The 26833-nt window shown below is 46.2% G+C and overlaps 1 protein-coding gene and 1 long non-coding RNA gene across 2 annotated transcripts in view; one reads left to right on the top strand and one right to left on the bottom strand.

Moving 5' to 3' along the window:
* Positions 1 to 25708, top strand: part of PITPNA (phosphatidylinositol transfer protein alpha) — a 39083-nt gene extending 13375 nt beyond the window's left edge. The window contains exons 5-12 of the mRNA XM_008695288.2: positions 3792 to 3799; positions 4828 to 4902; positions 6200 to 6283; positions 8168 to 8245; positions 8397 to 8507; positions 9316 to 9438; positions 21957 to 22025; positions 23068 to 25708. Coding sequence (XP_008693510.1) covers positions 3792 to 3799; positions 4828 to 4902; positions 6200 to 6283; positions 8168 to 8245; positions 8397 to 8507; positions 9316 to 9438; positions 21957 to 22001 — 524 coding nt within the window. The 3' untranslated portion in view covers positions 22002 to 22025; positions 23068 to 25708. The remainder of the gene's footprint in view (positions 1 to 3791; positions 3800 to 4827; positions 4903 to 6199; positions 6284 to 8167; positions 8246 to 8396; positions 8508 to 9315; positions 9439 to 21956; positions 22026 to 23067) is intronic.
* Positions 25605 to 26668, bottom strand: LOC103667170. Its single transcript, XR_569686.2, has 2 exons — positions 26394 to 26668; positions 25605 to 25845 (listed from the first exon to the last, which is right to left on the bottom strand). It is a non-coding gene; the product is annotated as an uncharacterized LOC103667170 (long non-coding RNA).
* Between the last annotated feature and the right edge of the window lie 165 nt (positions 26669 to 26833).

Here is a 26833-nt window from a genome sequence, read left to right as displayed (position 1 = left end):
TAAATTGCTCATTTTTTACTTAGAATCTTTCCCGTCGCTGTGTAGTCTACTACTTTTTAAATTTATAGCGTCTGCGTAGTGTTCTGCTCTGTGAGAGCACTGTCATCTTTTAAACCACTCACTTATTGTTAGATATTGAAGCTTCCAGTTTAACGTAATCTATTTGGGTTTGGTTTAGAAAGCAGCTTTGACGCCAAGGAACTCTTGAGAGAGGCAGTCATAGGAAACGACCTATAGGGTGACCTTCTTGCCCTGGGGGAGGGCCAGGCCTAATACCAAGAAAACATAGCAACGAAACCCTGATTTTGTTGGGGAAAAGTTGAAATAAGCCCCCCTTTTTTTTATGACAAAAGTTTTAGAAACAGCTGCCCCCTAAATATATAACACATAGAATATACATGTCAGATTTGTGGGGTGGGAGATGAGGAGGAGGGAAGTCACTGCTGAGAGCCCCGAAATGGTGGCTTATACAAAACTAGCACTATTCTATAATTTAAGGGAGGAGTAGGGGTGGAATTATTGTCTTAATCTTAGCTAGTGTCCTATCTAGAATTTCTGGAAAGGAAAGACTTGAAGGCAGAGAACTTTCTGTTCTAGACATTCTGGGATTCCCTTTGAGTAGTTCAGACTCTTAGCTTTTTAGGATTTCTAGGTCTTGAGGGTTAGTACTGATCCACATCCTTGACGGGGGGTGGGGGGGTCCTTAGAGGTCCCCTGGAACTTGGCTGTGAGTTGAGTGGCATTTCCCCTAGACAACCCATGTTTGTCGGCATAAACAGTCTGGCTCTGGGGCCCTCCTGCCAGCCTCTACTTATGTGGACTGTTTGTTGAACTCCCCAGATTGTATCTGAGGAGGATGCCCCACCCAGGTAGTCCTTATTCCTGTGGACTTTGGGAACGACTGAAGTCTAGAGCACAGTCATTGCTCTCTCCAATCTCAGTGACCCTACAGAAGTTCAAGAACCTTGTGTCAGGAGATGTGCAATCATGGGTGGAACCTGGGATGTGTAACACTTAGAGTTTCATTGATGTAGCTGAAAATGCAAGCGTCTCTACTCCCTAAACATTGAGCAGGAAGTTGTTAAATTCTTGGAAAAGAGGCAGGCACACACTTTCTTAACAGACAGTGTGCACTGTGGCTGGGTGTGTCTGGTCTAGGGCCAAAGGTGAATTTTCTTTACGTCCGGGTGAGTTGCCATTCAGCATGTGTCATAAGAACCTTAACCAGCTTGGCATAAAGGAGGCAAACAGACGGACAGTGTGGACTCCTCCATGCCTGGCTCAGTGTTCTGCATAGAGAGTTTATGCCGATTGAGAGATGCCTCAGTGTCTCTGTCCTCTGTGTAATTCTGGGGAGAGCATGCTACAGCTGATATGGGCATTTTTCTAGATGCCAAGTGTTCCTTCACATATCGTCCTGATCCTTGGCCACAAGAAAAATATAATTTCTAAATATTCAGTGAAGAGGAGAAGCAGGGAGTAGGGGAGGGAAAGTTGGTTTCCTCAGTGAGTGCTGGCCTCACGGGTGCTTAGTTAGACGTTGCTCATTTAAACTCAGAGATTGAAATAAGAAGGCTACTTTCCAGTTCCCTCTGGGGATTGGTGGGAGAAAGGTCAGTAGTTCAAACCCCTTCGCTTGGCCAAAGTAGATGAAAGTTTGAGGTGAGAATGGATAAAGAAGCATAGGGCAAAAGTCCACATGTCTTTTAGAAGGCTCTACCCTTACTCTGAGTGGAACAAAAACAGATTTGTAATATTCTGCTCACTATCAGCTTTTTCTGTCCTCTTACCTTATTTCTTTCTGTTTCTTTCCTCTTGATGCTGATGTGTTGGGACAGGAGGAGGGGGTAAGATGGGGCATGACCTGTGAATGAAAGTAGGAAGAGGGAAATAAATGTTTTTCCTCCTGCCTCTTCCTCTAACCTTAACCCTGGCCTGAATACAGTCTCACTAAGCCGTGGTTTTAAAGTACCTTATTAGTCTTATTTGGACAGCCGTATTTCCCAACTGCAAAGGATTTCCTGAGACCCCTCTAGTGTATCTAGGGTTGCAGTTTGAAGAAAAGGCAGTGGTCTGAATACAGAGGTGTTTGGAGGGACAGGGAAGACTGGAGAAGATTGGAGGAGATTGTTTGGTCACCCAGGTTGGCATTAAACTTCAGGGAGGGAGGCGCCTGGGTGGCTCAGTCGTTAAGCGTCTGCCTTCGGCTGCCTTCTGGGATCAAGCCCCACATCAGGCTCGTCTGCTATGAGCCTGCTTCTTCCTCTCCCACTCCCCCTGCTTGTGTTCCCTGTCTCGCTGTCTCTCTCTGTCGAATAAATAAATAAAATATTTTTAAAAAATAAAAATAAACTTCAGGGAGGGCCAGCACCCTCATAGGTTCAGAAACCTAGTTTGTCAGAACTGAGTGGATCCTTTTCTCAGGGTCTAGGAAAGACTAATGTATGAAAACCCCAAATGCTAATATAGTAAGTTATATTGAAATACAGAATTACTGATGACACCGGGTATTCCTGTTGGCCGATTAAGGTGTTCTTCCCTTGTGAACTCTTCTCCACGGGGAACCAGAGTGGAGTCAGAATGCCAGCATGCAGTGAAAATGCCCATTTGCTTAAATGATCAGACTCTTACATCCATTGGTTAGCATATTCTGTCCCTACGGAGGCCAGACTAGAAGATTGCTTGGAGAACATGGATTCAGAATCAGGGGTTTAGTTGGGAACCTTAATGGCTCGTGTCATCAAACCGGCCCGGCTGACACCGGTGTCTCCACTCTAGAGATGGAGCTGCTGGACGAGCCACACAGGCAGCCCGAGGCTACGGCCGCCAGTGCAGCACAGAATTTCTGCCAGCCTGGCCTCTTTGGATTTGCATTCAATGAATATCATGCCCACCATTTCCTTTTTGTTAACTGATTTTCTTCAAGCTGATAACGAGGCGATTACTTCAGTAGGCCACGTAGTTATAATCCTAACCTGGTGATTTCTTGCAAGTATCTTTCATTGGATACAGGGAAATGACTAGTATCGTTTTTGGATTGTTTCTGTACAAGGAGAACCTTATCCCTTATATTTTACCCTTTCCTCATCTTAATCTCAGAGGTAACCTTAGTTTCAGTTTTGGAGTTACGGAGTTTGACCGTTAGCCCCATAAACTGTCCAGTATGGCCGTGCGACATCCACCAGAGACTGAGATAACTCCTAAATTCAGAGGGTACAGAGTGATCTAGGCTCTTGTCAGGAGGAGAGCTGGTTTGTTCCCCAGTGACATTAGAGCTGCAGTCATTTTCTCTGATAAATAATTGAACTGTGCTTTCCGAGGGGGTCTCATTACAATGAGCAGGAGTGCAGAGGGCACGAGGTTTGGTTACAGTGAGAGGAAGCGTGCAGAAGGCAGACGGACAGTGCCTGGCCGAAAGTGCCCTCTCTGGGCCCTAGGAGGTGGCAGGACAGCAGGGGATGCTCTGATGGCAGAGTGGCGGGTCCCAGTGTTTCGGCACACCAGAGCCGGTCCCCTTTCCTTGCCCAGCTGGAGAGTTCTCGGGAACTGAGAGTGGCATCACTTTAATGAAATTCCGAATTGGGTCTCTTGGGACTTCCGTATGAGGGAAACTTGAGGGTTGGTGCATTTGAGGGACCAGATGCACTCACGGGGCTGAAGGGCGACTGTGGACTAAGCCCCAGGGAGTGGAGAACTCCTTACTGTCGTGGTCCCTGGAGGTGAGGGGCAGATATTCATTCAGCTTCATTAATCTTTTTCTCTCTTCTTTCCATGTCCTTGCCTTGGAGCAGTTATTACGGTAAGAATTCTCGGGGGGCGGGGGTGGGGGTTTTGTAAGTGATCTATAAGAAAAGAAGAAATAAAAATGTCGCTGCACTGGAGGTTCCTGGGTATTCGTCTCTGTCAGGAGACTGGCGCTGTTGAAGCTTCATCCTTTCGTTCTTACTGAGGAATCTGTTAATTGGCGAAGTGGCCTCTTGCCCTAAGCTGCATTGGCATGTGGCTTTGTCGGTCCAGCATTCGGGGCCGTGGGGCTGACGTGTTTAGGGTGACCCGAGGCTCTCCCCTGCCCTTCCCACATCATGCCTTCTCAGGGTTTCTGAAACTGGTTCAGCTGATCCGATTGTGGCTTTCCACAATCCCTGTGGACCGCAGGGAGCACTGTCCATTGGCAAAATTGAGAAGTCAGCAAGGTGTCTTTTCTACGTCCACCCCCTGTGTCATTGCCCCTTCTCTCCACCCTTCGGCACCCTCATCCAGTGCCAGTCCCTGCTGCTAAATGGAGGCGGCTTCTGCCAGCCTAACCTCAGAGGTTAATATGCGCCTTCTTCGAGTAGCGCCACATTTTCAACAGCACGAAGGGAGGGAGCACCAGGGGTTCAGTTGCCGAGAAGAGAACTTCGGGCCTCAGCAAAAGGCGGGCTGGTGGAAGGGGCGCTGGTGAACCGCTCCTTCTCATGTTAATCATTAGTGCTCTGTGCATAAGGCAGGCTGGTCGGGTGGTTAAATACATGGATTTTGAAGTCAGACAAATCTGGTTTTGAGGCCCAGCTCTGTCGTTATCTCTGTGGCCTTGAACAAGTCACCTCCCCACTTTGAACTTCACTTTCTTCATCTGTAAAATGAGGATGATACGACTATAGCCCTGACAGGCTGGGATGAGGATTGAACAAGAGAATGTGCCCCTAGCATATTGTGGGCTCCCAGTCAAGTTAGCTGTTACTGTAAGGCGGAGGCCAGAGTCTCTGAACCACCTGCGATCAGTAATGGGAGATGGTTACTCTCCAACTTTGAGGCTGGTGACTAAGGTGTTTTCCCCCCTTGCAGAATGAATACATGAAAGAAGACTTTCTGATTAAAATTGAAACCTGGCACAAACCAGATCTTGGCACCCAGGAGAATGTAAGTAGCACTTCCCGAGAGCCCAAGGACTTCCAGGCTGCAGGGTGGGGTCTTGAGGCTCTGCCCAGGAGCGAATCCTTCCCTGTCATGGGGCCTTCTCTGTGGTCCTGTTTTAACAGCCTGTTCCTAGACCCTTCCTACCAGCATGGGATTGCTCTGTCTCTAATTTGCAAAACATGATCTCCAAAGACTCCTTCTAGGGCCTTCTCATAGAGCTAAGTTTGGTCTAAAACGCAACTCTTGGCACAGAGGAACTGTATTTTTAAAACACGAAGATTACAGCCTCTATAGAGCCCAGTGATAACTCCTCAACTCTAAAATGCACCTGTCCTTTTGACCCCAGCAATTCCATACCTAGGAATTTATCATGTAATTATGCTTTCACATACGTGAAATAACTTATCCATAAAGAGATTCATTGCAGCATTCTCTGTGTAGCCAAAGATGAAAAACTGTTAGAGCCCATCAGTAGAACACGGTTAAACTGTGGCACAGCCATGCGGTGGTACGTTATGCAGCCATTAAAAAGAACAGTCTTCAAGGTAGACTGCAGTGAAAAAAGCGTGATGCAAAATAAAGTGCGTATGTGCTACCATTTGTTTTAAGAGAAAAATCTGTGTGTGGTTGTTTGTGTGTGCGTGGAATCTGGTAGTGGTGGTGGTACGTGGGAGGGGCTGCAAGGTGAGCAAGAGAAGGCTTTTTAAAAGCATCAAAGTAGGGGCACCCATGTGGCTCAGTTGGTTAAGCGTCTGACTCTTGATTTCGGCTCAGGTCACAGTCTCAGGGGTGTGAGATTGAGCCCGGCATTGGGCTCCAGGCTGAGCGCAGAGTTGGCTGGAGATTCTTTTTCCCTCCCCCTATCCCTCACATGCATGCGGGCGCGCACACCCTCTTTCTATCTCTCTAAATAAATAAATAAATAAATAAATAAATAAATAAATAAAATCTTAAAAAAAAAAGCGTCAAAGTCAGCAGTCTGTGGCTGAACAGGCAGTATGCCCATGAGTGTTTGTAGTCAGCCCTTACAGAGCAGAACATACGGAAATAACGTAAGTGCTGTACGCAGCCCTGAAAGGGCCGGACAGATCTGACCTGCTGAAACCAGAGCGTTAGTTCTCACATGTGTATCTACTTAAAACCCTCCTCCTGTTCCTTTGGATAACTCTGTGTGTAATTCTTTACTGGTAGGAATCTCACATCAGTGGCTACGGGAATAGCTGTTCGTGGGTCTTCATTCCGGATAAAGGGTGCTTTGTAGCTGACAAAAACTACACCGTGGTCCTCCTTGTTCCTGCAGGTGCATAAACTGGAGCCTGAGGCATGGAAACACGTGGAAGCCATATATATAGACATTGCTGATCGGAGCCAAGTACTGAGCAAGGTAGGAACTGTGTAACGAGGTGGACGGCCTTTGAGATGCAAAAATGACTTTAAAGTGTCAGAGAAACCAGGAAACCATACCCAGCTTGGCTTAAAGGGAAGTTCTCTCTTGGCTACTGTTTTATTTTTTAAATTAGAATTAAGAATTCTCTTGTCTTGACTTGGGGATTCCACCAGGAAGATAGTGGCCTGTTTGGCTTCTGAAATTACCACCAGACAGTGTAGGTGCCGAGGACAGTTTGCCCAGCCAGAATGACACTTAACCTGAAACGAGTTCTCAAGTTCATTTTTTCAACCCAGTAATTAAAAAACATTTACTGCCTGCCAGTTATGTTTGGAAGACTCTGTTCTATGGGTTCTAGCAGAATATATGAAAAGACAGATGCCCTGCTCTCAAGAAGTTGGTGGTGGCTTCTCAGAGTAACACACATGGCAGCACACGCCTAGAAAAGGACAGCCTCTGCTAGACCATGAACTTGGAGAGAGCAGGGACCAGATCTGTCCTGCTCAGCGCTCCCAGGAAGTATTTCTTTAGGGAAGGAAAGTTTAGGTTCCTGCTCATTCAGTACTCTTCCTATTTGACAGAGGCCTGTTGGGATCAGGGCAGAGGAATTTGGCTCTCTGCCCATTGGTGGGGAGTAAGTGTTTGCTCTCCATGTCCCAGGGTATTATAGCTCTTTCCTGGAGTCACTCTCTCTGTGCTTAAAATATGTTGATTTGTGCATTTCCAAAAAGATATGGAAACCATCTTTTGTTTTCCTTGCCTAATATCCTCACTTCCACCACAAAGGTTACTGGATTTTTCAAAAAAACTTTTTATTGAAGTATAGCACACAGTAAAATGAATATATCCTAAATGTGTAGCTTGATGGATTTTCTCAAACTGAACATACCCAAATATTTCTCAAACAGAAATGCTAACAGAGAGTATGGCTCTTTGTGTATTTTGTCAACTCTGGTTGTAGTCGACACAAAGGTTTATTTTTTTTAAGTACACATAAAATAATCTTCTTAGCTTTGGGAAATACTTTATAACTTGTGCATGTGTATGTGTGATTTATTTTCTTCAGTATTTTTGTTAAGTAGATGTCATAGTAAGTTTGCCTTTCCTAAGTGCGTATTAGTCAGTGCAGAAGAACAACCACAGATTAAGCTGTCCTTACGGCTAATGCACACACAGCGCTGGCTGCATCATAACTAGGTGAAGTGAGACTGGCAGTAGTACACAAGAGGGTAGCTTCTATACATTGGACATTTCTAGTAATGATTTTATTTAACAAGTCAGTTAAAAAAAAAAAATTGCGCCAGGGGGAGATTGGTTGAGATTTCAGGCTTGGTGGCTAGTTCTCATTTCTGGCCATGTTTTAGAATCACCTGCAGAGGTTTTAAAAAAAAAAAAAAAAAAGTACACTGCCCTTACCTGCAGATATTCTTACTCACTGGATTTTAGGTGGAGTGGCCTAGAAATCTGTATTTTGAAAAAGCTTTCCCTGGTAGGCATCCATGCTTATCCCGGGCTGAAAATCTCTGTCTTAAACAGTGGAAATATGTGCCTGCTCAGACAGTCCTGTGACCCTTTAATATGGGTAAAATTGAAAACAAACCATGGCAGAGAAAATCACACAGCTCTCCTCTGAGGCAAATATAAACAGTTGTATATCTTGTTTATAACATTTTCCCATATTTTCTCTACACCAGCAGCTTCAAGACTGGTATGAAGTGTACTCTGATGGAAAAATCTAATCTTGGTCTCCCTCCCTCTCCCTCCTCTCTCTCCCTCTCCCTCCCTCCTCTCTCTCCCTCTCCCTCCCTGTCACTCCTTCTCTCTCCCTCTCTGTCCCTCTTTCCCTTCCTCCCCTAACTCCAATTCTACAACTTCTCTCAGGATTACAAGGCGGAGGAAGACCCAGCAAAATTTAAATCTATCAAAACAGGCCGAGGACCGTTGGGCCCAAATTGGAAGGTGCAGTTCACACCCTCACCATCAGGGGGCAGGGCGTAGCATGGGCAGACCTCTCCCCAGGGAGGAGGGAACTGGCTACGGTGGGCTAAGGGAGAGCCAGAGGTCAGCCCTTTTAGTTACCTACCTGCCTATATGTGTGTCTCTAATACAGCAAGAACTTGTAAATCAGAAAGACTGCCCATACATGTGTGCATACAAACTGGTTACTGTCAAGTTCAAGTGGTGGGGCCTACAGAACAAAGTGGAAAACTTTATACATAAGGTAAGTGACCAGGGTGAGGCCTGTGTGTGTGTGTGTGTGTGTGTGTGTTGGTGGGGGTGTATTTTGCCCAACAAGAGAAGATCATAGAACCCATGTGAGTTGTGTCTGACGGTGGCTGACATCAGAATATTTCAGTCTGATTTCCCAGACCCCTACTTCCCCTTCCACTTGACTGTCCTACAGCTTAATGCCATCTATCCAGGGGCACCACGTGTGACAGGGAAGGAAACTGAAGCCCCCCCCCCAAAAAAAAGGAAACAGGAAGGGGCTTGCTGTGACAGAACTGCAGATAAAACTTTCTTGAAGCCAAAAGGCAAGAGGCCCTATGGGCCAAATTCTCCAGTGCCCTAAATTCTTGAACTGGACAGACCTAAGGCATTTTTACAGCTTTTTCTCTGATGTGTTGGATCCTCGCTCTTGGGCCCCCTTTCTTAGCTGCTGGCCAGTTTTAACCTGGCCTTCAGCTCCAGGGACAAGAGGGAAACTTGGCACAGTTGTTTCGGGGCCTTGGCTGAACCGTGAGCTCGTAGGCTGCCTGTGTTGGTAGCATTTTGGGCACAGGGCCCAGCTGTGAGGTAGGTACCCATCCTCTCCAGGGGGCTCCCTCCTTGAAGCGATACCTCTTGTCACGTGAGGGCAAAAGTCACTGACTTTTAGGCCCTGCAGGCTCATCCATATAAGCCAGCCAGGCACCTCTCCTCCCCGCCCCTTCAAGAAAGTGGGCTTACTGACATGGAGATCATGGGAGGGGAGCTGCAACAGTGGCCTCTGCCTTCTGGGTTCTAACTAGGTTCCCTCCTTTTTGTAGCAAGAAAGGCGTCTGTTTACAAACTTCCACAGGCAGCTCTTCTGTTGGCTCGATAAGTGGGTTGACCTGACGATGGACGACATCCGAAGGATGGAAGAAGAGACGAAGAGACAGCTGGATGAGGTAAGTGGGCTCCTGGAGGAGACTGGGCTCTCGACTCAGTAAATCCATGAAGGAGACTGTCCTGTGGGGCAGTTCCTGAGGGCGCCGCCTGTGGCTCCAGGAACATGTTAGTGCCCGCGTGAGGAAGGTCTGGTGCCAGGTAGTTTAGAACCGTAAGGAAGAGAACAGCTAGCGCTCTTGAATTCGCAGTCTAGCCGAGGTCTTGGCATATTCGGAGAGACAAATATGGCAGTGTGTGCTGCACGCCAAGTGAGTAACTCTGCAGTGGTTCTTCAGAACTGGTGGGGTGGGGGGAGTCCTGCTGGGCTGCAGGGTTGGAGGTGACCCTGGGAGGAGGCAGGCTGGCTCGATTCGTGAGGACCATGCACGTCACCCACAGAGGACAGCAACAGCTCACACACAACTAACTACTCTGCAAGGTTGTTTGGACCTATTTTTAGAGTTTGGACCCTTGGCTCTTTCGGGGGAAGGGAGGGATTGGCATGGACCCAAGGAGGAGGGCTGTCTGCTCCGTGGGAGCTGAAGGCCTAGCGCTCCTGCCTCATTTGGGAATGCTTCTCTGCAAGGCGCGCTCTGAGGAGATCGTCAATAAGGTTCACGTCCTTACTGTGTGAGGGCACCACTCAGGGCTTTTACATACACCATCTCCTGCGGTCCTCGCCGTACCTGTGAGGAGACACCACTGTTATTGCCACCCTCAGATGAGGAGGTAGGGGCTCAGAGAGTCCAGCTCCATGCCCAAGGTCATACAGCCTGCAGGTGATACCATCAGGGTAAGAGCCATAGTGCGAAATCACTTGGCTTCTCTTCTTTACTTAAATGCCATTCGGGGCCCTCCTGCCCTCTCGGGGCTAAAAATAAGGCAGGAAGCTCTTTCATAACTGCCATCCATCTCTCCCTCCTTGCCCTGGGTGGGCTGGCCTGGAGCCAGATGTCAGGCAGACATTGCCATGCCCAGCTTTGCTCAGCTCCCCAGCAGTGCCTCAGATGAGACCCAGGCCGAGTGTCCGTGGTGCCGCCGCTTCACTGTGCTGGCCTTGGGTGCACACTTGGCCCAGGAGTTCTTCCTTCCTTCGCTGCTGTTGAAGGCAGGTGTTCTGATTATTCATCCAGCTATACTTGGCAGGGAAGTGGCAGGATTTTGGACACAATTCCTGACTCTTCGGCTAAGGATCTTCTGGAAGTGGTAGATTTTTAATGTCCAGGGCGCTGGTGGGACTGCCTATGTAAGAGAGAGGCGTCAGTGTTTTGGTCACCCAAGTCCTGAGCAAAAAAAGGAAGAAAAGAAAAAAAAAAGTTACCAGACAAAGGAGTATGGAGACGTTGGGGTTTAGCCTGGAGCCTCAGCCACCCACTGCCTGACAAAAGCCAGCTGAAAGTATACTCAGGTTCGAGGAAGCATTTATGGACAGCCTTTCATTCTTTGGGCAGAATTTGAATTCCTGGAGCTGGAAGAGCTCTCCAGAGGAGCCACTGGATCTGCCTCCCTCAGATCCAAAGTTTGAGAGCCCTCACCATTAGGGAGGTCTTTTTTAGTCCCCCACCTCTCTCTGTGTGTTTCTCCATTCTGTAGAGAATTGTGCCAAAAACCCAGAAGACCACTATCCTCCAGGATAACTGCAAATGCAGGAAACCCAATTTAGAATTGGAATTGTAAATAGTTTGCAGTGGAAGAGAAAGCAAAACCAAGTCTGTGTCACTGGGGGACATCTTTTGACCCCATTAGCAACTGAACTGGACCTTTGTGTGCTAACTGTACCTCTGACTTACTTGTCTTTTTGCTTTCTTTTCCCTCCTAAAAATATTGTTATCAAAGTTTAATTTTTAGTTTCATTTCTTAATTTAAAAAAAAACACTTTATTGGGGTATACTGGCATACAGAAAGCTGCATAGGGGCTCCTGGGTAGCTCAGTCGGTAAGTATCCGAATTTTGGTTTCAGCTTAGGTCATGATCTCAGGGTCCTGGGATCGAGCACCACATCTGGCTCTGCACTCAGTGGGGAGTCTGCTTCTCCCTCTCCCTCTGCCCCTTCCTCTGCTCTTTTTCTCTCTCTCTCTCTCTCTCTCTAATAAGTAAATAAAATCTTTAAAAAAAAAAAGCTGCACTTATTTAAGAGAGAGTGTGTGTACGAGCAGTGTGGGGGTTAGGCAGAAGGAGAGGGAAAGAGAGACTCTTAAGCAGGCTCCATGCTCAGCGAGGAACCCGATGCAGTGCTGGATCTAACTACCCTGAGGTCATGACCTGAGCCGAAACCAAGAGTTGGACACTTAACTGACTGAACCACCCAGGTGCCCTGTGCACATATTTAATCTCTCCATCTTGATGAATTTCAGGTAAGTATACACCTGGGGAAACCACCATGACGGTCATTACCATAACAAAAACATTACCTCTAGAAGTATTTTTATAATTTACAAACTCAGACAGTATCCCAGGCTTAGAAGGAAGAAGCTGTCCTCCTCTGCCCTGACCTGGAGTGCAGCACCCCAGAAGCGGCCCCTTGCAGTTCTTATGGTTGTTTCTTTTGTTAATTACCCCCATATTGCCAAAGAATATACTTAGGCGCTTAATTCTTCATTTCTCAACTTTAGATATTAATGATCATCTTTTCCTATGAAAGGTTTAACTCCTCTACCCCACCTACCACTCAAACTGTCTTTTCTTTCCTCCAGTACCACAATTTGGGGTTAATTCATTATTCAGGGTTGTTATTATGACAACTTTCTCATTCTTCTCCCCAACTGAGCACTTTAGTCTGCTCCTGATATTTGTTCCTTTCTTGAAGGAACTGTTGTGTTTTTTTTTTTAAGAAGTTAGCCTAAAACTAATATTACACTGTATGTTAACTGAAATTTAGTTTTTATTTATTTATGTACTGAGATTTTATTTATTTGAGAGCGAGCACAAGTGGGGGGGGGGAGGGGCAGAGGGAGAGGGAGAAGCAGACTCCCCGCTGAGCAGGGAGCCTGACGTGGGGCTCGATCCCAGGACCCTGAGATCATGACCTGAGCTGAAGGCAGATGCTTAACTGACTGAGCCACCCGGGTGCCCCTGTTAACTGGAATTTAAATAAAAACTTGAAAAAAAAATAATATAAGAAGTTAGTAGTTGCTTCCCTCCCTTTTGTTAGCTTAGTTTTGTGTACCTCTGCCGTTACGTTACATGGACGGTCTGGTCTGGTTGGTGTGTGATGCACACTGTATAATGCAGGTGAGTCAGTCCATCCTTATTGATTTTGCTCCCTCTCAGTTCTAAAAACTAAAGATCTAAAGAGCCCCTCAGTTCTTTTTTTTTTTTTTTTTTTAAGATTTTATTTATGGGAGAGGGAGAGAGAGCACGAGTGGGGTGGGGGGGGGAGCAGAGGGAGAGGGACAAACAGACTCTGCGTGCTGAGCACAGAGCCCAACTCGGAGCTCGATCTCAGGACCCTGAGATCATGACCTGAGCCGAAATCCAGAGCCAGCCACTCAACCAACTGAGCAACCCAGGTGCCCCAAGGTCTTCTCAGTTGTAGAAAATGTTTTTATATTGTAATTTCTCTTTGTATCACAGTTTTCTCCCCTCTGTTTTCTTTGTTCTTTTTCTGGAATTTTTATTAGAAGTTAGAAGTCAGACCTCATGAATTGACCTGATTTTCGTACATTTTCTGTCCCTTTTTAGTGTCTGCTTTCTGGGAGGTAGTTTCCAGTGTTAACTTCTCTCTCATCTGTTGAATTTAAAATTTTTTATTTATTTATATTTTTTAGTTAATAATTTTGTTTTCTTTCTGTTTTTTTTTAAGATTTTATTTATTTATTTATTTATTTATTTTTTATTTATTTATTTATTTATTTATTTATTTATTTAAAACAGAGAGCACAAGTGGGGGAAAGGGCAGAGGGAGAGGGAGAACCAGGCTCCCCACCAAGTGTGGAGCCCGACCTGGGCCTGGGACCCCAGGATCATGACCTGAGCCAAAGGCAGACGCTTAACCAACTGAGCCACCCAGGCGCCCCTTAAAAACATTTTAAAGCACTTCTTATGCTGTGTTCTTTTTCTTAAGTACTTTTTTCTGTTTTTCTTTTTTGTTTTTTTTAGACCTAGCTTTTTTTTTTTTTTTTTTTAAGATTTTTTATTTATTTATTCGACAGAGATAGAGACAGCCAGTGAGAGAGGGAACACAAGCAGGGGGAGTGGGAGAGGAAGAAGCAGGCTCATAGCGGAGGAGCCTGATGTGGGGCTCGATCCCATAACGCCGGGATCACGCCCTGAGCCGAAGGCAGACGTTTAACCGCTTTGCCACCCAGGCGCCCCTTTTTTCTATTTTTCTTTGTGCATTATCTCCCTTTCTAAAGCTATGGCTTTTTGTTTTTGTGTTTGGTTTTCAACGTTTTTCGGCCCCCTGTATGTTCTTTATTTCCTTTGAGAATTCAGGGAGGGAACACCAGGGCATACCAGAAGCAAACTGGGTTTTTTTCTCACTTACAAATAAGTCACCTGTTTTCAGCCCCACCTGCACTCCCACCCTCTAAGGTACGTGGTGCTTCCAGATCCTGAGCCTTTGGAGAACCCGCAGCACAAATAGGCGTGTCCTTCTTAGCTCCCCTCCTCACAGGCACTCGGGTGTCAGATCTGCTGCTCTGCGAATTAGTAACTACTCATCCATCCGTATTTCGTCTTCCAGAATGTTGCTACAATTTCTTATCTGCTGGTCTTGTTGCCTTCGTGGTTTTAGATCTTTTGCTATTCCTTCAGTCGCATCATAGTACGGTTTGGGGCAGGAATTGGAATAAATGCATGTTTACAATCTGCCATGATTAACTGTAGATTTGCAATAGGAATTATGACCCATATTCTTTGATTAATGCTTAGTAGCCTAGTGTGGGTAGATTTTTTTGTGAATTATGAGAGGTCACTATAAGGCCACAGCCTCTACTACTGTAACTCTAGTCCCTGTGGGAGGGTGGACTCACCATTCTTGGATGAGGCTCAAGGATTTGAGAAACAGAGGATCAAGAGATTAGTCCTTTGCCCTAAAAAGAAAAATGTCAGGAAACATGTGCCTGTAGGAGAGCAGCGTCTCTTTGTCTCCCTCCCTCCTTTCCTCTTTCCCCTCCCCTCCTGCCCTCTCTTTTTCTCCCTCTCCCTTGCTCTTGCTCTCTGAAGAAACAGACTCATACAGACTCAAAATTGGAAGAAAGCACCTTAAAGGTGACTTAGTCCAATTACCTCACCAGTGCTTGAGTCCTCTCTGCAGCTTCCCCACCGGCCTGCACTTGATCACCTCCTATATTGGGGAACTCACTATCTCTTGAACATGGTATTAATAAAAATATTTTTACTACAAATAGAAGCTAATATTTTATTGGGGGCGCCTGGGTGGCACAGCGATTGAGCGTCTGCCTTCGACTCAGGGCGTGATCCCGGCGTTATGGGATCGAGCCCTACATCAGGCTCTTCCTCTATGAGCCTGCTTCTTCCTCTCCCACTCCCCCTGCTTGTGTTCCCTCTCTCACTGGCTGTCTCTCTCTGTCGAATAAATAAGTTTAAAAAAAAAATCTTAAAAAAAAAAAGAAGCTAATATTTTATTGAGGTCGTACTGTATGCCTGTCGTGTGTGGTCAGCATTTTCCTTGAATTATGTCATCAAATCATCATGTCAGCCTGTGCTATAGTATTATTTTCATTTTATAGATAAGAGAAACTGAGGCTCAAAGAAGTTGAGGATACCTTCTAGTTCAGTGAACAGGTACCGCCTGGGCCTTTGGCCACTAACTCTAGATAATGAACCTGGAAGAAGAGAAGTCATTTAAAAATTTTTAAGAAAACTTGTTTTCTGATTTACTGGCCTGTAGAACATTTGCTTAAAACCAGCAGAGATCCTGTGTGTCAGAGTGCATGATTAAGATTCTGCAGCATTTTCTTTCCCAGTCTTCCCTTGTGGGGCTGCCTTCTAAGTCCCTGTTGGCTCCATGATTCCTCTGGTCCCTCCATAGCCCATCCCTTCGTGATGATGCCGAGAGGCTGCGTGACCCCCTTGCTCTGCTGGCCCACCTTGGGGACCGTCTCTGAGCCTCATAGTCAGTCTCCTGTCCACATGCTTACATGTGAATGTGCCTGTCCTTTCTCATCTCCTCAGTTTTGATGTAGAGGTCTCTTGTTCCATCCTGCGGCTTTCGGACAGATGGATGGATGATGGATCACCATCATTTCTAGATTTTAAGTCTTAAACTCTGAACTGGTTACCCAGAGACTTATAAGTGTCCCTGTGCAGTGAAATGCCTGGCAGGACATTATACCCCGAAGTTTCCAGTTTGTGAATGGGGTAGATAGAAGTTCGGACAGTTAAGCTGATAGAGAAACTCAGTGCCGGTAGCAGGTGCAGAGGGCAGAGCTAGCTCAGTATCTTGAGGCTGAAGGATCCCTGTATGTGGAGGAAGATGATGTTCCGTGGATTCTTACTTCTCTCTCATCTGCCCAACAGTGATTGACCCCAGGGCAGACCCCAGCATCTTGAAACACGGAAGTAGCTTTATTTTCTTTTTAGGTATAGTCTCGTTTTTCAATATTAAGGTAATGTATAAACATTCAACATTCTTTTGGAAATAGTGAAAAGCAGAAAGAAATCACTTGTACTCTACTTAAAGACAACCTCTAGGTGTCTGGGTGGCTCAGTCGGTTGAGCATCCAAATCTTGGTTTCGGCTCAGGTCATGATCTCAAGGTCATGGGATCGAGCCTTGCTCCTCGCCCATCATAGAGTCGCTTGAGATTCTCTCCCCTTCCCTCTGCTCCTCCCCCCAACTCGCTGGCACGTGCGTGCGTGCTCTCTCTCTCTCAAAATAAATAAAATCTTTAAAGACAACCCTTAACACATTTTAAGTCTTCCTACACACTTTTACTTAGTTACCATCATATTGCGTGGGCCAAATGTGTTTCCTACTTTTTTCTCTGAACATCGTAACAAATATATAACATTATAACAAATACAAAGTTTCCCACTGAAGAACTCTCTTCCCATAGGTGGTCCTGACTGCCGCATGCGTATTGCTCCGTAGTCTGTCACTGCCCTGTGCTGATTTTCCTTCATGCTTCCAGGTTCTCACTGCTACAAATAATGCCATGATGGAAATTTTTGTGCACTCAGTGTTTTGGATTATTATTTGGATTTGGATTACGATTATTTCCTTAGAATAAATTCCTACAAATGGAATTAGAGAATTTAAGACTCTTACCATTTATTACCAAATTTGTTTTCCAACGGGCTTTCTAAAGGGCTTCTAAAAACAATTCTGCATGTGCCTCGTATCTGTTCCTTCAGGAATGCTTGGTCTGTGGTTGCTTTTCAGTGTCTTTTTTTTTTTTTTTTAAGATTTTATTTATTTGTTTGACAGAGAGAAGAGACAGCCAGCGAGAGAGGGAACACAAGCAGGGGGAGTGGGAGAGGAAGAAGCAGGCTGCCAGTGGAGCAGGGAGCCCAATGCAGGACTCGATCCCAGGACCCCGGGATCACGCCCTGAGCCAAAGGCAGACGCTTAATGACTGAGCCACCCAGGCGCCCCATGCTTTTCAGTGTCTTAAACTGATTTTTTTTTACTAGCTTTATTTTATTGAACTTTTTATTTTGAAATGATTGTAAGATTCATATGCAGTTTTAAGAAATAATACACAGAGATCCATTTCTCTCAATGGCAACATGTAGCAAAACTATATACCACAGTATCACAACCAGGATACTGACATCGATACTTTTACTAGTTTTTTGTTTTGTGGTGTTTTGTTTTTTTGTAATCAAAGGAATATATCATACTTAATAGTAAAAACAGTTTTCAAAAGCTATAGAAAAATAGGGGCATCTGGCTGGCTTATTTAGTAGAGCATGCAACTCTTGATCTCAGGGTTGTGAGTTCGAGTTCCATGTCGGGTATAGAGATTTTATTTATTTATTTGTTTATTTAAGATTTTAGAGATTTCTTTTTAAAAAGTAATAAAATCTTAAATAAAATTAAATCTTTAAAAAAAGCTGGAAAAATAAAAAATGGAAGTCCATGTAAATAAATAAAATGAATAGATGAATTAAAGTCCCTTTCTTCCAATCCCTGGCCTTATTCCCTAGAGAAGATCAGTTAAAAACAAACAAAACAAGATTGGAGTTTCTGTTTTCATATTCCTTGACTATATGTGTATACATAGCCTGCAGTAGCTTGATCTGAGGAACAAACATCAGATAAAATCTCACAGTGTCACATAGGCCCCAGGAAACAGGAAAAAAGCATTCTTAGAGCATTTCATTATAAGAATGAAATAATGTATTTTTATTTCAGCGGCACCCTCTGAGGTGACCTTGTCTCTGAGAGTAGGGGAAGCTGTCATGTTCCCTGATAGGAAGTTGCATCTTAAGCAGTAGGAAAACAGGACCTGGCTTTGCATTAGTAAATTAAAGCAAGGCAATAAACTCTTAGGGTATACATGGATCTGGTTGAGGCCCAAGGAGCTTTGCTCCCCTATATTAAATCTGAGCTTCTCTGAAATTGAAAACTTATATGGTCATTAGTGAGCAAACATTTAATGAGCACATTTCTGTGTTTAAAAGGAAATTATTTTGGGGCGCCTGAGTGGCTCAGTCCATTAAGCGTCTGCTTTCGGCTCGGGTCATGATCCCAGGGTCCTGGGATCAAGCCCCACATCGGGCTCCCCCTCTCTCTCCCCCTGCTTGTGCTCACTCTCTCCCTCTTTCTCTCTGTCAAATAAATAAATAAAATCCTTTAAAAAAATAAATTAAAAAATTAAAAAAAATTATTTTGAGCCGAGATACAGAAACAACCTAAGTATCTTTCGATAGATTAATGGATAGAGAAGATTTGGGGGTGTGTGTGTGTATGTGTGTATGTGTTGTGTGTATGTGTGTGTGTGTGTGTAAATAGAATGGATGGAATATCAGCCATAAAAGGAATGAAATCTTGCATTGTGACAGTATGGATGGACCCTAAAGGGCATGATACTAAGTGAAAAGTCAGACAGAAAAAGACAAATACCATATAATCTCACTTACATGTGGAATCTAAAAAACAAAACAAATGAACAAACAAACGAGAAGCAGAAGTGGACTCATAAATACAGAGGACAAACTGGTGGTTCCCAGAGGAGAGGGGGAAAATAGGTGAAGGGGATTACAATGTACACACTTCCTGTTATAAAGTGAGTCCGTGACAGGATGAGAAGTACAGCACAGAACAGCGCTACCACAGCAGTGTGATAACTTTGTATGGTCACCGAATGCAACTACCCTTATGTGGCGAGCATTTCCTAACGTTTCTAATTGTCGAATCACTATATTGTACACCGAAACTAACATAATATCGTACGTCAGCTGTACTTCAATTCTTAAAAGAAACATTATTTCAAAAGAGTTTCCAACTTACAGAAACAGCAAGAATACAAAGCACTCCTGTATGCCCCTTGACCCAGAGACCCCATTCCTTGGAAGCAGAGGATAGAGCCCGAGGGCCACACACTGCACCTTTCTAGTGTCTCTCAGTCTGGTGCAGTTGCTCAGTTTTCCTGGTCGTCCGTGACCTTGACGCTTGGAGGCGATAGGCGAGTCATTTGGTAGAACGTCTTTTGGTTTGAGTTTGTCCAGTGATTCTGCGTCATCAGACCCAGTTTGTGTGTTTCAGGCCACACTGTCCCAGACCCGGTGTCCTTTCACTGTACTCCGGCTGTCTCTCTGTCCAGTTACTGGTAGGGCTATCTCTGTCCACCCGAGGCACACTGAGGTATCACAGGCTCGCCATTTTCCTTCCGTGACACAGCCCTGGGACCAGTCATATCCCTAAGGAGCCCTGGTTCCTTTCAGTGAAGGGGGTTAGGTGTGCTCATGATGATTGGGGTGTTGCTGCCCCCAGGCCGCCTCATAGGACAGAGCTGGGGAACTTTGACGTCCATAGCTATTTCTCCCTCTGTCTTACATATTATGTTCACACAGATACTTCCAATTCCAGCCTAACACTACAAGGTAAACTCTCTGTCTTTCTAAAAATACGACAGTCCAGGGGTGCCTGGCTGCCTCAGTCAGTGGAGTGTGTGACTCTTGGTCTTGGGGTTGTGAGTCTGAACCCCATGTTGGGTGTAGAGATTACTTACAAATAAAATCTTTAAAAAAAGAAATAAAAATAAAATAAATTAATTAAATTAAAATATGATAGTGCCTTTATCCTTAACAGATTCCTATCATGTTGGAAAATCTTGAATTTGTTAAACTCTTAGAAAGTGATATATTAACAGACATTAAATGACAGATAACTGAGGTTAGAGGAGCAATAAACATCAAAACTCTACCATTCATGGGGTGCCTGGCTGGCTCAGTTGGAGGAGCGTGCGACTCTTAATCTCAGGGTTGTGAGTTCGAGCCCCACGTTGGGGATAGAGATTACTTAAATGAATTAAAAAAAAAAAAAAAAAAACCTTAAAAAAAGGACCCCCTTCCTGAGAGCGAGTTTAGAGCAGTCGTGCAGGTGGAGTTAGGAATGAGCACATGTCAACTTGGCAGCTAGACCTCCTGTTGGGCACGGCGGGTCTTTGCCGGGATGATGAAGAGTGAGGCTTGTAAGACTGATTTTATGACTCACTTACTGTCCTGTCTCCTGTAGGTTCTGACTTGGCAGGCCTGGGTTCCAAAAATCCACAAGTAGCCCAGGCGATTGTTTTGCTCAAGTAGGGAACTCAGGCCTAAAAGACCAACCTAAGACATTTGATGTGATTCTGGTAAAAGTTGTCAAGAAGGAGTGAATATCAGAACTCCGGGGAGGAGCAGGAGAATTTTTTTTTTTTTACCATGCCCAGGTTCCCCATGGACTCACTGAGTATCATAGTTGGGGGGAAGCAGGGAGTGTGAACAATGAACAGGTGTTTGAAATGTAGTGGGGAGGGTATTTTGAAAATATTTCCTAGTGGAGAACTACTTCTTCTGAGGTAGAATCTCTGCAAAATGCGGCAGTATTAAAGTTTTAGCGAATAAAACAGAACTCTGAGGAGGAACGTAGCATAGAAGTCCAAGTTCTTCAGAGCTTGTGGACACACGCATCCCCTTCAGGGCAGGATGCTGCAGAAATAACACAGATAGGGGCGCCTGGGTGGCGCAGTCGTTGGGCGTCTGCCTTCGGCTCAGGGCGTGATCCCGGTGCTCTGGGATCGAGCCCCACATCGGGCTCCTCCGCTGGGAGCCTGCTTCTTCCTCTCCCACTCCCCCTGCTTGTGTTCCCTCTCTCGCTGGCTGTCTCTCTCTGTCAAATAAATAAATAAAATCTTTAAAAAAAAAAAAAATAACACAGATAACGTGGCCTGAGTGCGTACTCCATGCTAGGTACTCACCGCGGATATCTTTGTTTAATTTTCAACAACCACATGATGTGGGTACTTCTGTTATCTCTATTTTCTTATGACGGAGACTGAGGCTTAGAGTGCAGTGAAGTCACTTGCTCAGAGTCACAGTTGGTCATGGCGCCAGAATACAATCCAGGGAGTCTGATTCCACGGGTCATTCTCTGAGGTGTTCCAAATTTGTTGAATGAAAAAAGAATGAAAGTCAAGCAGAAAGCTCATGGATAGTGAGGAAGTATCTAATGGGAAGTTAAAATACACATGTGCTATAGGTATCTGCAAATAGAATGGAACTCAAGTTGGAAAGGATTTGAGAGAGATCACCTCCACGCTATCCCCACAAGAAGTTGTGTCCACTTCTGCTTGGAAGATGCAGTTGACAGGGGCTACTCAGGGCTTCCGGAGAAGACCCCATCCTGCTTTCCAGCAGCCTTGCACTTCTGCTGAGACCTACCCCCCCTGCACTTTCAACCCCTGCCTTGTGCCACACTCTGCCTACCTGACTGACTGCGTGGAGCCCTCAGCAGAGCCCAGGAAAGGGAATTGCTGTTCCCTCTGCCTGGACGACCCCCACATACCCCCTCCAGGGAGCCACAGGACTTGCCCCTCACTTCCTTCGGGTCCCTACTCACGTCACATACCATAGAGGCCTTCCACAGCCCACTTCTTCACAGTCATTCTCCATCCCAGCAGCCCCCCCCAAAGTATATTGGTTTGTTCATTCTCCCCTACTTTGCCCCCGAATGTAAGCACCAGAAGGAGAGACTTGGTCTGTTTTGGTTCATTGCCGAATCCTCAGACCTGGAGCCGTTTTGTGCAGCTCCTAGCACAAAAGAGTTGCTTCATAGATATTTGTTGAATGAATGAATGAATGAATGAATGAATGAATGAATGAATGAATGAAGAGAGGACCTTAAGAGCTGCACCCCAGCACTGGGGTGCAGGGAGAGGAACAGAAATCATGGACCGTGGGACCAGTGACATGGAGCTATAAATGGTATGGCTTTGGCTGTACGTATGCAGAATCTTCTGATTTGCTTTGTGCACAAAAAATGCTCCACCCTCTTCACTGGCAGGACTAAAGAGAAGGTGGAATGTATTTGTGTTGGAGTTCCATCAGCAGCAAGAGCCTTCAGTTTTTCCTGTGTTTTTCTGTTCCAGATGAGACAAAAGGACCCAGTGAAAGGAATGACCGCGGATGACTAAAGGCACCCTTCCCCCTTCTGCACTGTATGTACTGAATCTCTCCCTTTGCGTCTCATTGACGTGAAAATCAGTTTAGGTCCTCAGGGCCTCAGCAGCCCACCTATGGAGTCAGGAAACTTGCTTCATTCCTCGTCCTGGCCTCTGTTAATAATGATAACTGCCATGCTAAACAGCTCTCAGGCTTCCATTGAAAGAGGCGACTATTAGACCATCTCAGGGACATGTGATTTTATAATGAACTGCCCAGACAGACACATGGACCCACCCAGTAGTGAGAAGTGGGGCTGGGTTGGAGGGGTAGACACAAGAACTGAAGCTTATCTGCAACTAATTCCTCTTCCTTTCGTAACTAGAGCTATTTCAAGTTGAAGCCGGCATTCAGGGGTGCTCCCTGTACCCCCCAGTGCCAGAGCTAGTTCCTGGCCCCCACCTGCACGCATTCCCTGCCCCGCCCTTGGAAAATCTGCTGGCCAGCTTTTCCTGCGGTTTGTCGTTTGTCTGGTGCTTCATTTCCTTCCTCCTTAAAGCCTCTGATCCATACTAAGTAGCTGTCCTCATCAGAGGCAGCCTCTTTCAGATGCTTGGAGCGTCCTAGGAGCAGGATGAGATGTCCCCGTTTCATGCTGCCACTCGTTCCCAAGCCCCGTCCTTCCCTTAGCTCCCAGTACCCTGCACACCTCCAGACTTGCTGATATTCCAGCAGCTCTCGGTGGTTTGGTCATGGAATTAAAAACCTGGCCCTGCTTCCCATCAGGCTCTGAGAGAAAATTATTTTATCAAGTAAAATCTGATTGTCCTCTAACACTAAGGAGCTGAGGAGGCCTGGCATCTCACCAGTAGTAATGCAAACCTCGGCTCGCACTCCCTGCCCATGGTGCGTGAGAACTTCAGGGAGATAAAATAGTGGGACTAAGTGGATTGATGCAGTGCCAGCTGCTTGGACATTGGTTTCCTCCCCGGACCCCCAGCTGGCATCTTTCCTCCTTTTGAAATTCCGCCATCAATGATTTACAGTGTGTTTCCATTTTCCTCTGTTGCTTCCTTAATAATTATATTTCTCTTCTAGTTTTGCAAGACAGTGGTCAACAGGAAGGCCCAGCAGCTCCACCCTCCTGAGTGACAGGCCATCTTCGGACGCAGCCTTTCTGTGCCCATTCTTCAGGCAACTTTCGATCCCTTACTGTAGCTAATTCTAGATGCCCTTTAATATTGTGAACAAATAGACCGTCTGGTATTATGAAGCCCGTGTGTGCGGGAGCCTGCTCCTCTGAGATATATGGTGTGTAGGTTGCTGTATTTACAGCTCCTCCCTCTCCAACCATTTTGTTCTCAGCCCATTTCTGTGTGTTCCCCCCCACACAACCCCCCCTTTATTTCCAAGTGACATTTTTAGTCTTTCAAAATAGCTGCCTTTTGTGATGTGGTGATTTAAATGATTTAAGTTCATTTGTTTTCAACCTGGGGAGAAACTGAGGTATTTTGCTTCCTGGGCAGATCTTTGCAATTTTGAGTGCTCACCTGGGGAGAGATGAGTTAGAAATACAGTTTTTTCCTCCAGTTCCACAGAACAGCAGTGTGGCTTCATAACTCTGATCTCTGCTCTCAGTAACCCATTGTTAACGTGCTGTAGGCACCAAGGAAGTAACCAGGGCCCATCCAGTCTCTGTTTTAAAAATGTAACAAATACAGATAACCCCTGCCCCAGGATCGCATCTCTGGTCACTGGTCTTAGAGACACCTGTGGCCTCTTGGCCCTCCTGTTGCTCACTCCGTCTGAACCTTGCAGTGCCCGCAATATGTCCGGGTCAGTTCTCCACGTGGAGGGACCTGTCCAGTGTGGCCCTTAGAATTGAGTCAGCCCCATATGTACTAATTAGTCTGTCCCACCCCCACCCCCGCCCCCACCCCCGCGGAGCTCTGTATGTCCACGCTCCTCTTCCCTTTTGGGCTGGTGCTGCCACTCAGCAATAATCCTCTTTTCTCTGTGCTTTGTTAGATTCCTGTCCTCTGTCTCTGAGGCTGGTCAGGACACGAGGGTCCTGATCTTTCCATGCTGCACAAAAACGAGCATGCAAAAAGCTTTTCCCCAGCAGAACATGTTCCCTCTTGTCTCCAGTTGCTGGAAAGGAATTTGGGGATCAGGAACTCAGCTCATCCCGCCCCCATGCTGAGTTCTGTCCTGGACAATCAAAAGCAAAAAGCAAGTAGTGCTCGTAGTATAGAACTCTACCAAAGGGAGGCCGGTGAAAACGTCCAGACTCCAGGGGAGGTAGAAGCTGCCAAGCGCTCCGTGGTTGTATACAACTTGGCGGAACCCAAGTATGCCTTCCCAGCGGGAGAGTCTGAGATAGCTGTGGTGTCACCTGACATTTCCCAAGGCCCGTGAAGTATGTTAGCCGAGTGTGTTATGATCCAAGCCCATGCTAGTCTGGGTGCAGTGGCTGATTAAGAGACCAAATCTGTGCTGGGGGAGCGAGAAGTAGGATGGGACCATTTATCCTTACGTCGTCGTCAGTTTGTTTCGCCTTACTGATTTCTAAGTGCAATAAGGGAGTGTTTCACAGGATTGCACCTGTGACGTCCTGATGGCTGCTTCCCTGTGACCCTCTTGGGGCAACAGTGGACAGACTCAGACCCCTCAGTGTGGTTATCTCTCACCTTCATTGAGGCCTATTTGGGACCAGGAAATGTCCTGTTACACCTTCCTTTCAGGCTCCTCACCTTGTGGGGTCTACAGTAATGGATCTGGGGCAGTTCAGTTGGTTTTTAGGATTCCCAACTGCTGGTAGCATCTATTTGGGAAAGTGAAGCATTCCTACTGGAGAAAAATGTAAATGTTTTCCTATAAGCTCTGTATTAGCTATAATTATATTTGTGCTTAAAGTTTTCCCTTCATTCATCAGCTAAATCCAGATGTGGGTTATCCTGAGAGAAAGGAACCATGATGTTCTAAGCAGACAGTATGTGGTTTGCGGGTCATCAGATTATTAGTCTCCTTGCCTCAGCTCTTCTCTGAGATCCACACATACCCTTCCAACTCTGGTGGGCCTTGCTCTTTACCTGGCTTTTCTCTGGCTCCTCCCATCTCCACCTGTTGCCCCAGTTTGCAAGCATCCTCATGAGCTGAGCTAGAATTTCCTGAGGTCAGCTGGATCGGGGGCTCTAGCCCACAGAAACATAAGGAGGGGTGTCCCTGGTCTATTGTACCCCCGTGGATAGGGGTGCTGCTGGGCAACAGTGTTGGCTTTTAAGTACCCCTCTTACCTTCCCGCCCGCCTCCGGACCAGCACTGACTAGCACTCAGAGGGGTTTAAGATGAAAGGCTCAGCCCCAGGGTAGTACCTGACGATGTGCCGTGCCCCTTCAGACCAGCTGCTTCCGTCACATTTCCGGGGTCGGAGTCTCGGTTTGAAGCAGCAGTGCCTCTGTAGGGGGCGGTGCTGGGCTCTGGCCTTCTCACAGAGAGAGGTCAGGGACAGGGTCAGTATTGTGGGCATGTGTATATCCCCCCAAGTTCTCTTACAGTCCCTGCTGGGACTCCCTGACTTATTTTGGTTGGTTCCTAGTGCTACTTCTTTTACAAAATACACTTTGTAGAACGGATTAGATTACCTTGTTTATTTAATGTGAGTTTGTGCCTTTTTGTCTCAATCTTCCAAAACAGGTATATTGGGGGGAAAAGCAGTCTAATAAAATCCTAGACAGAGCTTTCTGGAGTCCAGCTTATTGGCGATGTCCTTACGTCCATTTTACAACTTAGATATCCTCAAACTCTTGCTGCTATCCTCCATTTTACCAGGATTAGGAAAAACAAGATAGTCCAAAATTTTTTGCAAGTCGATTTCTGTAAATTAAAACATCCCCTTGTCATTTTACTTACGCAGACATTACATATCTGCAAGTAATTCGGCCATTTTCTACTGGCAGAATCTCCTCTTCCTTTGTTTCCCTCCTCTTCACATCTCCCTCTTTTTTACTATCCTACCAGGCAAAACATTTATTTAAAGTAGGAGTTCTTAACCTGGCTTCCAGGTCTGTGGACCTCATAAAACTTGTTTGTAAAATCGTGTGTGCATTTTTCTGGGGAGAGCCATGGCTCTCGTCAGATCCCCAAAGGAATCCCATGCACCGCCCTCCCCACCCCCCAAAAAGATTAAGGACCACTTATTTGAAGAAAATCTTAATCTTTGGCAAAACTTTTCATTTCTATGCATCAAATAGAGGCAGTGATTTATTTTTCATTCTTTGGTGGCTAATTTTCTAAGAGCCCAGGCACCCCCAACGTCTAATGTGTAACAGGTAACCTAACGAGTGTGAAAAGCGAAGACACTTGAAAGTGGAAGTGGAGAACTAAGGACGGAAGAGCTCTGTGACCAACAAGAGAGCGATTACCTGTAGATGAGGGGCAAAGAGACCTCACAGGCTGGACAGTGGCTGCACTGCCACCCCACCCTCACCCTTCGCCCTTCAGACCTGTGGACGTTGGGGAGGGGGAGGGGCACAGCGCAGAGGTCAGAGACCTCATCTCCGACAATTGGTTGTGCGGGCCGGTCTCGGATGCACGTGCGGGCCGGGCGGCGGCTTCCGCCGGAACGCTGCCCCTCCCGGCCGGCCTCGCGCGGGGCACCCTGGGAGCCGCGGGAATGACAGATGCGCCGCGGGGCGGGGCAGTGTTGCGTCGGATTCGGCTGACACGGAGACGCGCCTCTCTTACGTCCCGGCTCCCCTAAGCCTCTTTCCTCCCAGCCTTTCACCGTTTCGCGCTCGTTGGAGGGTCCCGCCTCTTCCCCCCCGGCCGCACCACCCAGGGCCCTCCGTGCCCTCAAGCCCCG

The sequence above is a fragment of the Ursus maritimus genome, unplaced genomic scaffold (genome assembly GCF_017311325.1).
Source record: "Ursus maritimus isolate PB19 unplaced genomic scaffold, ASM1731132v1 scaffold_24, whole genome shotgun sequence".
In the NCBI taxonomy this organism is placed as follows: Eukaryota; Metazoa; Chordata; class Mammalia; order Carnivora; family Ursidae; genus Ursus; species Ursus maritimus.
Note: the sequence above shows the minus strand (reverse complement) of the source record. Positions and strands in the feature narration are given on the sequence as shown.